Raw genomic sequence first — 13,143 nt, 5'->3', positions numbered from 1 at the left:
AGAAGCAAAAAGACCTATTATAAAGCAGTATCTGAACAGGCAAGGATCTGAAAATTCATCAAGGAGTGTTGTTTTTATTAATTTTTTTTAATGTTTATTTTTACTTTTGACAGAGAGAGACAGAGCACGAGCAGGGGAGGGGCAGAGAGAGAGGGAGACACAGAATCAGAAGCAGGCTCCAGGCTCTGAGCTGTCAGCACAGAGCCCGACGCGGGGCTCGAACTCATGGACTGACTGAGAGATCAGGACCTGAGCCGAAGTCAGATGCTCAACCGACTGAGCCACCCAGGCGCCCCAGGGAGTGTTGTTTTTAATGTAAAGACATCCCTCTAAAGGACAATGATTTAGAATGACAAAGTAGGGGCGCCTGGGTGGTTCAGTCGGTTGAGCCCTTGACTCTTGATTCCGATTAGGTCATGATCCCAGGGTGGTGAGATTGAGCCCCAGGTCAGGGTCATGCTGAACATAGAGCCTGTTTGGGATTCTCTCTCTCTCTCTCTCTCTCTCTCTCAAAAAAAAAAAAAAAAAAAAAGGCCAAATTTAACCCAGTTAGTAAGCAAAAGTGCTGAGGCTACAATAGAAGTTTCCATATAAAAACCCCATCATCCATAATCCACGACCAAAACCTCGAGCTATTTACAGCCAGATCATAGCTCAGAAAAAAAAAAAACCAAGAACAAAAACAAAAAACGTTTTTAAGGAGAGTCCTACCTCCTCCTTTCACAAAAGAAACTGGACATTTATTTCCCCTGGGAACGATTAGACCCTCCTCATGCCCCTCCCAGAAAATGTCGCCATCAGTCACAATATTTCCAGACCTTGTCCTTGTTATAATTCTGGGTCAGCGAGCACCATTTTCTCCCAAACGCTTCCCCGTGTTCAGTGCATTCGCGGTAGATAAGGCGTCTGTACCAGAAGGGAAACACACATTTTGCAAAGTCTACAGAGGAGAGAAGCAATCGGGATAAGAAATCTTTCTGTTTTGTACCTCCTCTTTGCCATCACACACACGTGTGCGCCCACACACACCATCCCGCTCGGCATCATCTACTCTGAAATATTGGTGGGGGATTGGGGTTTTGCTAAAGGTTTTCATTTCAAGATAACGTGGGTGAAGCCCTCATCATACGTCTTGGGGGCCTTGTGACTTCCACACTGCCAGAGATCTGCACAAACCTTATTTTCGCCATCTCAGGACCCTCTGGCCGGTCTCCCCGGACTTCAGCCCTGGCGACAAAAGATCACCGCCCTGAGGTGTGCAGAGGCAAGGTACTCACCTTCTTCAGAGCAATACTTCCAACGTCCTTGGTAGGTCTCAGTTAGGGAGCACCACTTGTGTTTTGCCTTGAACTTGATGCAGTCATAGAATATCCCACCTCTGTACTGGAATGGAAAGACGCACTTGCCATCTAGAGAAAACAAAGATCCTTCGTCCCTCTCTGGGAGTGTTAGTTGAGATGTTACAAAATTACTTTCATCCTCCCCTGCTTGCACCAGAATCAGAGCCCCTGCCTGAGGTTCTGGTGGGTCACGTAGTAGCAGAGCTGTTGAAACCCCGACCCCGTGTCCCACTTTTCTCCACGGTATAGACACTGTTGGTGGTTTGCTTAGCATTTGACCCTAGTTCCAGAAGTCTATACTAAGGTTAGAAACATAAATTTGAGACTTATCTGTTAAACAATTTCCCCTCTTTTTTCTTTACCTTCTCACATACGTGCGTACACACACACACACACACACACACACACACACACTGTATATAGCCTGATTTATCTCTATCCACACTTTTCTGCATGTATATATGGATTTTTCTGCATATATATATATATATATCTCCATCCATCCATCCGTCCATCCATGCATCCATCCATCCAACATATATATAACTATACATAATATATATGTAGGAGTACACATGCACAGATTTTTTGCTCCCTCCCCAAATGAGTCACACTTTATATCCATAATTTATTTTGAGAGAGAGAGAGTGCACACACGAGGAGGGGCAGAGAGAGAGGGAGACAGAGAATCCGAAGCAGGCTCTGCACCCTCAGTGCAGACAGAGCCCAATACGGGACTCAAACTCACAAACCGTGAGATCATGACCTGACCTGAAATCAAGAGTCGGATGCTCAACTGACTGAGCCACCCAGATGTCCCCATAACCTGAGTTTCTAACTCAGCATATCACAAAAATCCTTTTCAACATATCCTCTCCCCCCCTTATTTTTAGAACTCCTGGCCTCCATTTAAGACAGCTTCCAGAACTTTATCTAGAATTGAACTCGCTCTCTTTCTTGCTTGCTTATATTTGCCCTCATGAATGACAGTCATTCTCTATCCACCCATTGACTCAAACCAAAAATGTTTTCCAATGTATCCTTTTAAAGCTTTGTAGCTCTAGCTCCTTTCTTGTTTTTCTTTCTTTCTTTTTTTTTTAATTTTTTTTTCAACGTTTATTTATTTTTGGGACAGAGAGAGACAGAGCATGAAACGGGGGAGAGGCAGAGAGAGAGGGAGACACAGAATCGGAAACAGGCTCCAGGCTCTGAGCCATCAGCCCAGAGCCCGACGCGGGGCTCGAACTCCCGGACCGGGCCGCGAGATCGTGACCTGGCTAAAGTCGGACGCTTAACCGACTGCGCCACCCACGCGCCCCTCTAGCTCCTTTCTAATGCCAATTCAGAGTCTGTGATACGGATTTTGCCAAATGTATTCAATATTTCCCTTATTCAGATTATCATCTGTGTATGAAGCTGAGGCAAGCATTCATATATGTAAATCCTTATGTATTGAAGCATCTGTTTCTACAGAATGGACTCCCCAAAGCAAGGTTATTAGGTTAAAGCACATATGAATTGTTAACACTGCTGGGAGTTGTTTTCTCAAAAGGCAATAGCGACTCATCTTTCCTACCGATGTGCTCTTTTACCTGGATTTTCATTAGCAGGAGGCATTTATACAATTTTAAAACACTTGACTTTAAAACAGATGATTCCTGTCTTCCTTTAAAACAGATGGTGCAGGGGGCGCCTGGGTGGCGCAGTCGGTTAAGCGCCCGACTTCAGCCAGGTCACGATCTCGCGGTCCGTGGGTTCGAGCCCCGCGTCAGGCTCTGGGCTGATGGCTCAGAGCCTGGAGCCTGTTTCTGATTCTGTGTCTCCCTCTCTCTCTGCCCCTCCCCCGTTCATGCTCTGTCTCTCTCTGTCCCACAAATAAATAAACGTTGAAAAAAAAATTAAAAAAAAAAAACAAAAAAAAAACAAAAAAAAAACAGATGGTGCAGTTGGCGTGCCTTGATGCCTTGTTTTGTGTTCTTCAATGTGATTTCATCATCACTTGAGTGTCTGACTCTTGATTTTGGCTTAGGTCACGATCCCAGGGTCATGGGATTGAGCCCCGTGTCAGGTTCTGTACTAAGCGTGGAGCCTGCTTGAGATTCTCTCTCTCTCTCTCTCTCTCTCTCTCTCTCTCTCTTTCTCTGTCTCTCTCTGTCCCTCTGCCCTTCTCCCATGTGCTCCCGCCCACACTTTAAATAAATAAATAAATAAATAAATAAATAAATAAATAACAGATTAAAAAAATAAAATAGATGGTCCAGGGTAACATGAAAAAAATATGAAGCCAGGGAGCATCAGAAAAGATTACTTATTATTTGATGCATTCTAGGCTGACACCATGCTATTTATATGGCAATAATTGTGGTTTGTTTAAATATCTGATAATACAAGATGTTTCTCCAGCACTTTTTTGTGTATAATATTTCTCATTACTATTGGGCATTTTTCCTCTGTGAATCTTTTTTTTTTTTAATTTTTTTTAACGTTTATTTATTTTTGAGACAGAGAGAGACAGAGCATGAACAGGGGAGGGTCAGAGAGGGAGACACAGAATCCGAAACAAGCTTCAGGCTCTGAGCTGTCAGCACAGAGCCCGACACAGGGCTCAAACTCACGGACTGTGAGATCATGACCTGAGCCGAAGTCGGACGCTTAACTGACCAAGCCACCCAGGCACCCCATCCTCTGTGAATCTTAAAATCGGGTATTTTCTGTTATATTGGCAGAAATTAAAGAGTAGTGCCAGTAAAATGCCAGTAAAGTTCGGGGTGACTCTATTTCTTGTTTTTGTTTCTGTTTACAAATTGCTTATATCAAACTTTATGAAAAGAGAAAAAAGAAATGTTATCAGGAAAAACCCCACTGATTTCCCTGTTTTTATAAAATTATAAGGAAATGTACTTTCATTGCAAAAGTCTTCTGATCAACTTACCTTTGACTTCTGGAAAGTGAGTTATAGTGTCTGAAAAAGAAAATTTGAAGCTGACATTTATTTCCCAATTCTTATGCTTTCCAGTCAAAAACATGGCATGATTCTTCTATTATTTACAACTCGCTTTGTGTTCTTCAGTGTGATTTCATCATTTACTTTAAGTCCTGGAGATTTCTTGCTGATATAACTCCAAAGTGCTTTTGGTCATTGATGTAAAATAGAGTGACTTCCTTTTCCACCAGTGTCTAGTTTGTTCTTACCAGTATAGAGAAGAACAACTTACTACTGTATATCTATCTTATATCCAGCCACTCTCTTCTTGAAGCTAGTAATCTTTCCTAGTTTTCCTAGGCATTCCTATAAAGTACACATTCATATAAAATAATTGTACTTGTTATTTTCTCTGGTTTATATATTATTTCCTTTTTGTAATGTCACATGTGTTAGATTGCATCATCCCCACAATGTTCACTAGTACTGGTCACAATAGGCACATCTGAGCTTTGGACAGGGGGAATGACATTTAGTTTAAGAATGTCCATTTCAGGGGCACCTGGGTGGCTCACTCAGTTAAGCGTCTGACTCTTGGTTTCTGCTCTGGTCATGATCTCATGTTTCATGGGATTGAGCCCCACACTGGGCTCTGTGCTGACAGCATGAAGCCTGCTTGGTATTCTCTCTCTCTCTCTCTCTCTCTCTCTCTCTCTGCCCTTCCCCTGCTTATTCTCTCTCTTTCTCAAAATGAACAAATAAGACTTAAAAAAAACCCCAAAAGAATGTTTATTTCATCATGGTTGATAATAGCTCCACAAATAGAAATTAATCCAAAAGTACCAATCACTAAGGGAATTTAAAAACAAAATATAACTTTAGGGGCACCTGGGTGGTTCAGTCAGTTAAGTGTCTGACACTTGTTCTCAGCTCAGGTCTTGATCTCAGGGTCTTGAGTTCAAGCCCCGTATTGGGCTCCATGCTGAGCATGAAGCCTACTTAAAAAATAAAATAAAATAAAATAAAATAAAATAAAATAAAATAAAATAAAACTTTATAATACCATGCAAGCATTAACAAAGATGAGCATAGAAATAGGTAGGAAAACATTTGTACTTCATCTTTAGGTGACAAAAGGCATTCTCTATTTCATTACATCCCTTAAGACTCTATTTTTCCAAAAAAGGAAATCACATTATGAAATTGTATGGGATGAAAACTCAAAAATATAAGTAGTAAAAAAAACACAATAATATTATAATTGCTTTCCTCTTCTTTTTCCTTAACTTTTACAACAGGTTTTTTTCATTTCATTTATTTTAGAGAGAGAGAGAATGCATGCGAGTGAGAGAGAAGGGCAGAGGGAGAGAGAATCTTTTTTTTTTTTCAACGTTTATTTATTTTTGGGACAGAGAGAGACAGAGCATGAACGGGGGAGGGGCAGAGAGAGGGAGACACAGAATCGGAAACAGGCTCCAGGCTCCGAGCCATCAGCCCAGAGCCGGACGCGGGGCTCGAACCCACGGACCGCGAGATCGTGACCTGGCTGAAGTCGGACGCTCAACCGACTGTGCCACCCAGGCGGCCCGCGGGAGAGAGAATCTTAAGCAGGCTCCATGCTCAGCCCATTTCCTTAACAATTTTTTTAAGTTTATTTATGTGTTTTTTGAGAGAGAGCGGCACAGGGAGAGAGGAGAGACAGAATCCCAAGTTGGCTCTGGGCCAGTAACAGGCTCTGAGCCACCAGCACAGAGCCTGATGCAGGATGGGGCTCCATCCCATGAACTGTGGGATCATGACCTGAGTGGAAATCAAGAGTTAGATGCTTAATTGACTGAGCCACTAAGGTACCCCTCCTCAACTATTTTTAACATAAATTGTACTATATCTTTTTTTTTTTTTTTTTTTTTTTTTTTTTTTTTTTTTTTTTTTTTTTGTAGTCTTCATGCCCAGCACAAATCCCAGCACAGGGCTCAGACTCACAACCTTGAGATCAAGGCCTGACCTGAGATCAAGAGTTGGACCCTTAACTGACTGAGACACTCAGGCGCCCCATACTTTATCTTATATATAAAAACATAAAATAGTAGTTTTTCATGAAAAATATAGTTTCTCACCAGGAGAAGAAGCATAATATTCAACGACTTTACATTTTATTGCCAAATTTCAAAAGAAACTCTAATAAAAGAATTTTGATCAACTCACCTACAGCTGGTAGATTGTCATCTGAAAGACACAATTGTAAACAAATATTTATTTCACTAGATTAACCTTTAAAATAAAACACAAATATTTTACTGAATTATATCCCAGTAAGGATAATATTTTGAAGGAGAGGCATCAAAATTTCAGTGATGCTTATTTTCAGTAGTGTCATTGTGGGTGATTTAAAAACATTTTTAAAAAATGTTTATTTTTCAGAGAGAGACAGAGAGACAGAGCATGAGTTGGGGAGGGGCAGAGAGGGAGACACAGAATCTGAAGCAGGCTCCAGGCTCTGAGCTGTCAGCACAGAGCTCGATGGGGGTGCTGAACTCACGGACTGTGAGATCATGACCTGAGCCGAATTCAGACGTCCAATCGACTGAGCCATTCAGGCGCCCCTTATTGTGGGTGATTTAAAATTTTTCCTTTTGCTTTAACTGTATTTTCCAAATAGTGTTAATGAACAGGAACAACAAAAACAATCTCTAAAACAAACAAACAAAGAATCAGGGGTGCCTGGGTGGCTCAGTCAGTTGAGCATCCAACTCTTGATTTTGGCTCAGGTCATGATCTCACCGTTTGTGGGTTTGAGCCCCGAGTTGGGCTCTGCACTGATAACGTGCAGCCTGCTTGGGATTCTCTCTCTCTCTCTCTCTTTCTCAAATAATAAATAAAATAAAAATTAAAAAAATAAGTAGGTAAAAATAAATGACTTACTTTTTCCATACCTTCTTACAAAAAATAAACCACAATATAGGAGGGAAAACATGTTTTACACCTTCACTGTTCTTTTCTGTTTTGTTTTATTCTATTTTTATTTAAAAAAATTTTTTTAACGTTTATTTATTTTTGAGACAGAGAGAGACACAGCATGAACGGGGGAGGGGCAGAGAGAGAGGGAGACACATAACTGGAAGCAGGCTCCAGGCTCTGAGCCATCAGCCCAGAGCCCGACGCAGGGCTCGAACTCGCGGACCGTGAGATCGTGACCTGAGCTGAAGTCGGATGCTCAACCCACTGAGCCACCCAGGCGCCCCTCTATTTCTTTTTAGTACTATCTGAAAGGTACCATTGGAAGCAAACATTTACTCATCTGTCCTTGGCTTTTAGAATAAGATCAAATTAGTTTTAGCATCTGTTAAGGAAAGGTCTTTGCAGGTCAAAGTCACAGGTTTGTTATGAGGGTTGAATAAAAACATACATCCGGGCTCTGTACAGTACATGGCAGATAGCAAGCATGTACCATACGGCAACTCTTTTATTGCAGAAAGGATTTCTTTCCTTACGATAATCATTATTATTTTCTCCCTGATGAGGTTCAAGTTTGCAATTAATTTTCACAAACAATAGAGAACTTCTATCCACTGGAAACTGTTCCAGAATTCCAGTTTAGGAGACTCTGGTATCGGGCAAGTATTGAAATTGCAAGAAATTGGGGCGCCTGGGTGGCGCAGTCGGTTAAGCGTCTGACTTCAGCCAGGTCACGATCTCGCGGTCCGTGAGTTCAAGCCCCGCGTCAGGCTCTGGGCTGATGGCTCAGAGCCTGGAGCCTGTTTCCGATTCTGTGTCTCCCTCTCTCTCTGCCCCTCGCCCGTTCATGCTCTGTCTCTCTCTGTCCCAAAAATAAATAAAAACGTTGAAAAAAAAATTAAAAAAAAAAAAAAAAAGAAATTGCAAGAAATCTCGGGGCGCCTGGGTGGCGCAGTCGGTTAAGCGTCTGACTTCAGCCAGGTCACGATCTCGCGGTCCGGGAGTTCGAGCCCCACGTCAGGCTCTGGGCTGATGGCTCGGAGCCTGGAGCCTGTTTCCGATTCTGTGTCTCCCTCTCTCTCTGCCCCTCCCCCGTTCATGCTCTGTCTCTCTCTGCCCCAAAAATAAATAAACGTTGAAAAAAAAAAAAGAAATTGCAAGAAATCTCACAGAAAGTGCTAGGGCCTTTCATAATAAATGGATTGTCTGCTGTGCGCAGATCTTCAACTGCTCTTTTCTGAGATCGGAACAGAGACAGGATCTCAATGGATGTGTTTTTGCCTGTAACCGTTGAACTGGCAACCTGTACAAAACATGAAACTTTTTTTTTTTTTTTTCCTGGGAGCAGGAAACATGGCATAAAGAAGGCGATGAGAGATGACTTACTTTTTCACACCTATCACCAGGAAGGATTCCAGTTGGAGGACACATTCAGAATATAAATTGACAGTGAAGAGATGTGGCTAAAGAAATATGCTTTCTCGGAATCTCTAGCACAGTTGTCCCCAGCTAGCTGTGTGACTCTGGGGACACGACTCAACCCCTCTGTGCCCCAGATTCTCTTCTATAAAATGAGGGCGCTAATTGTACCTACCTCATGGGCTTGTTATGAGGACCGTATGTATTATGCATATCAAGCACCCAGCACACCATTCGGCTTAACACTAGAAATTCTGTCTGCCCTCCACGGGGGAGAGGACATTGACAATGCTTTTGAGTCTGTGGGAACGTTTCCATAATACAACGGGTTAAAGATTTTTAAAAGAAAACCTGACCTAATCATAACAGCAAAGAATTATGGAGAACTCGCGCTGGGAATGTAAAATAGTGCAGCTGCTATGGAAAATGGAAAACAGTAGGGAGGTTGCTCAAAAAATTAAAAATAGAATGGCCATGTGATCTTGCGATCTCATTTCTTTTTTTTTTTTTTAACGTTTATTTTTTGAGAGACAGAGAGAGGCAGAGCACAAGTGGGGGAGGGGCAGAGAGAGAGAGGGAGACACAGAATCCAAAGCGGGCTCCGGGCTCTGAGCCATCAGTACAGAGCCCGACGCGCGGGACTCGGGACTCGGGACTCGAATCCACCAGCCATGAGATCATGACCTGAGCTGAGGCTGGAGGGTTAACCGACTGAGCCACCCTGGCACCCCAGGCAACCCCCTTCTCAACCTCGCCCATTCTGGGTGGCATCCCTGGAGTGTTGGGGGCAACAAGAATCATTCTCCTCCTGTTCCAGAGCAGCCGAGGCTCAGAACCTTGTCTAAGGTCACAGATGAAACTCAGGCTGGAGCCAGAGAGGGCAAGTGGTGGTGGCGGGGTGGGGGTGGGGGGTGGTGGCGAGGGGGACTTTGGAGCCCCTTGCAGGAGGGAGGTAGAACACAGGAGAGTGGGAGGGTGCTCAGCCCTCAGCCAGTAGGGGGCCTCCAGGAGCGCCCGACTATCATTCCACCTCACCCCGATAAAATAATAAAGGCTCCCTTTATAATAATAATTTTATATTTATATTTATATTTAATAAATAATTATTTATAATAACAAATGCAAGATTCGTATTTTAGTCCAAACCTTTGCTAAGGGGCGCCTGGGTGGCTCAGTCGGTTGAGCCTCCCACTCTTGGTTTCGGCTCAGGCCATGGTCTCACGGTTCCGTGGGTTGGAGCCCTGCATCAGGCTCTGTGCCATCCTCCCAAAAGGGACCCCAGTGTCACCTAATCCCTGAGTGCACCCCAACAGCTCGTAACCACGGGGAAATTACACTTCGTGTATGGCAAATTTCTAGTCCTGGAATAAGGTCACTCAACCGAGCCCTCTGTGAAGCCTCGCCAGCTCAATCACATCTCCGTTCTCGTGCGGGGCATGCGGGGAGTGGGGGGCGGGGTATGCTGGTAGGGCTCATCTGTCTCCTGTCTTCCCACTAGCCAGGAGCATGAATGGAGGCACTCCCGCCACTTAATGTCTGCACCATCCCGTGTGCCTGGCGGGATCCGAACCACCCATCTCATTCCTTCTAAGATGCTAAAACGCAATGCTTTTCCTGGTTCGTCTCTGGAATCAGAGTGCCCCTTATTTCCGATGGCATCTTGTCCGCAGGCCGGGTTGCCGTGGGGACGTGGTCATTGTGCCCACAGTAGCCAATGTGGGTCATTGTGCCTATGACAGTAGCCAAAGGGCAGCGTCAACACGTGTAGCCTGCGTGTCAGGGGCTCAAAAGAAACCCCTAGAGACAACCACGGGGCCCTCTTAGCCTCCAGGAAACAGATACTTGTGAAGGGAGATGGACAGTGTGAGTAAACATTTCCAAAGGCTCAGAAGTAGACTTAGCACCACGTTAAGTGGAAAGACCAGCTAAGGTACCCAGAACCGGTGGGTCTTCATTCTTACGAGCATTCTTCTGAGAAGTGTTACAATCACCAAGACTCTGGACGGCATCCAGACAGTGGGAAAATGTGATGTTGGTAATTCAGGAGGCTGGGGGCCCCCCCCGGGGTGGCTCAGTCGGTTGAGCATCTGACTTTGGCTCAGGTCATGATCTCGCGGTTCGTGCGTTCGAACTCCACGTCGGGCTCTGTGTTGACAGCTCGGAGCCTGGAGCCTTGCTTTGGATTCTGTGTCTCCCTCTCTCTATCTCTCTCTCTCTGCACCTCCCCTGCTCGCTCTGTGTCTCTTTCTCTCAAAAATAAATAAAAACATTTAAAAAAAAAAAGAAAAGAAAGCAGTGGTCATGGTCACACTGAGGACATCTTGTTCTAAAAAAATATTTATCCATGCTGCATTTGATTTATGTTTCAGGGCAAAGATGTCCTGAAGAATACTTACAAATAGGACATGCAAAACCATATTTTTTTTTTGCCATTTTGCAAAAACAAAAAAAAAATTGTTTCACAACTACGTGTAACCCCCATGAAATGTGTAAGAAATGCATCCATAATGAAGTTTCTTATTGTGTTATTTACAACTGTCGAAGGCCATAGGATTTTGGTAAAGGGTTAAAACAGACTTGCCAAAACTCAGTTCCATTTTCAAAGATGCTAATAAGGCACTTAAAATATTTTAATGCTTATTTATTTTTGAGAGAGAGAGAGAGAGAGACAGAGCACGAGCAGGGGAGTGGCAGAGAGAGAGGGAGAGACAGAATCGGAAGTAGGCTCCAGGCTCTGAGCTGTCGGCACAGAGCCCGATGTGGGGCTCGAACCCACAAACTGTGAGATCATGACCTGAGCCGGTCGGGCGCCCAACCGATTGAGCCCCCCAGGTGCCCCAAGACTTGTTTTTTAAATGTCCACCCCGATGCTGGAACATTGCTACTCACCTTCATAGTCTTGACCAAACACACTGTGAAGCCAGCAGACCCAGAGCAGCAAAAACACCACGTGCAGGACCATGTTCCTCCTCTCAGGGACTGCTGGTTGACCAGCTCATCCTCAGGATTTTAGAGCCCCAACCACTGCTCGTCCCTCCTCCTTCTCCTCCCCCTCTTTTTCTCCAGCATCCCCAGGCTCCTCCTTCTCTCCTCCTCTTCCTTAAATTTTTTTAAATGTTTATTTATTTTTTTGACAGAGAGAGAGAGACAGAGCATGAGTGGGGGAGGGGCAGAGAGAGAGGAAGACACAGAATCCGAAGCAGGCTCCAGGCTCTGAGCCATCAGCACAGAGCCTGACGCAGGGCTCGAACCCATGGGCAGCGAGATCATGACCTGACCCGAAGTCGGATGCTCAACTGACTGAACCACCCAGGCGCCCCTCCTCTTCCTTGTCGTAAGGTCCCCTTCCCTTCTCAGCCCCCCTCCTCCTTCCCTCTCACTCTTCTTCACCTTCCCCCCCACCTCTCTGCCTCTCATAGAAGGAAATGCAGAAAAAGAAATACACAAGGATTAGGAGAGTCACGATAAGGAATTTCAAGTTGTTTCCACAGCCACAACCATCCAGGACCCAGAAGCAGTATAGACTTATCCAAGTCTTGGATCTTACATGGGTCTTATATGGGTCTTTGAAAGCCAGGCCCAAGGACTCCACCGGAGAGGCCCAGGGAGGCTGTTTGGAGACGTAGATTTGCTCCCAGATACAAGCATCCCTGCGCATGCCCCATGAACCTTTCGTGTGGGATTCTGCTCTCTGGAGGCCCATGGAGATCCACCCAATGGGCCACAGGTGGCTTTGCAATTCCGAGGAATAAGCAACGCCACGTGTACGGGTCCCCTACAGTTCACAGCTCTGAAAAGTAAGACTGAATTCTGAAACATAGGCTCCGGTAGTCTCTATTAATATCCTTTTTAGAAAATGTTTATATATTTATTTTTGAGAGAGAGAGAGATAGAGAATGAACAGGGGAGGGACCGAGAGAGGGAATCCCAAGCAGGCTCCCAGCTGTCAGCACAGAGCCCAATGCGGGGCTTGAACTCACAAACCATGAGATCATGACCTGAGCCGAAACCAAGAGTCAGACTCACCAACTGAGCCAACCAGGCACCCCTTCATTAATATTTTAAGTTGAAAGTACCTCCATCATGTTGCCTCCTTTCTACTCATCAGTAAAGACGAGGATTTCCTTTGGAACCAATGACAAAAGAAAGGCTTGGCCTCAAATGACAGCCACCAAAATGTCAAGAGCCAGCAAATCAGAGCCTCTTAACTGGTGGCTTCTGCTCTTGCATAATAGATTATATGTTCATTTTTCAAAAATTTTAAAGACTAAAAAAAAGTAATCTCTGCACCCAATGTGGGGCTCCAACTCACAACCCTGAGGTCAAGAGTCACTCGCTCCACCATCCGAGCCAACCAGGCTGCCCTGGGTGGTTCAGTCGGTTAAGCGTCTGACTTCGGCTCAGGTCATGATCTTGCTGTCCATGGGTTCAAGCCCCGCGTCGGGCTTTGTGCTGACAGCTCCAAGCCTTCAGCCTGCTTCGGATGCTGTGTCTCCCTCTCTCTCT

General features: G+C 44.6%; 1 protein-coding gene across 2 annotated transcripts; it reads right to left on the bottom strand.

The window, feature by feature from the left end:
• Positions 1–330: 330 nt before the first annotated feature.
• On the bottom strand, positions 331–11,662 carry BSPH1 (binder of sperm protein homolog 1). Of its 2 annotated transcripts, none has more exons than XM_045047014.1 (5): positions 11,527–11,662; positions 6,469–6,489; positions 4,273–4,302; positions 1,278–1,409; positions 331–940 (listed from the first exon to the last, which is right to left on the bottom strand). In XM_045047014.1, exons 1-5 carry the CDS (start codon positions 11,597–11,599, stop codon positions 798–800), a joined length of 399 nt encoding a protein of 132 aa, XP_044902949.1. In that variant the 5' UTR covers positions 11,600–11,662; the 3' UTR covers positions 331–797. The 2 variants fall into 2 exon arrangements, with proteins under 2 accessions (XP_044902949.1, XP_044902950.1); XM_045047015.1 differs by having other exon boundaries at positions 331–906.
• Positions 11,663–13,143: the final 1,481 nt, after the last annotated feature.

This window comes from Felis catus, chromosome E2 (genome assembly GCF_018350175.1).
Source record: "Felis catus isolate Fca126 chromosome E2, F.catus_Fca126_mat1.0, whole genome shotgun sequence".
NCBI lineage: Eukaryota > Metazoa > Chordata > Mammalia > Carnivora > Felidae > Felis > Felis catus.
The sequence above is the reverse complement of the archived record's forward strand: the minus strand, read 5'-3'. Positions and strand labels throughout refer to the sequence as shown.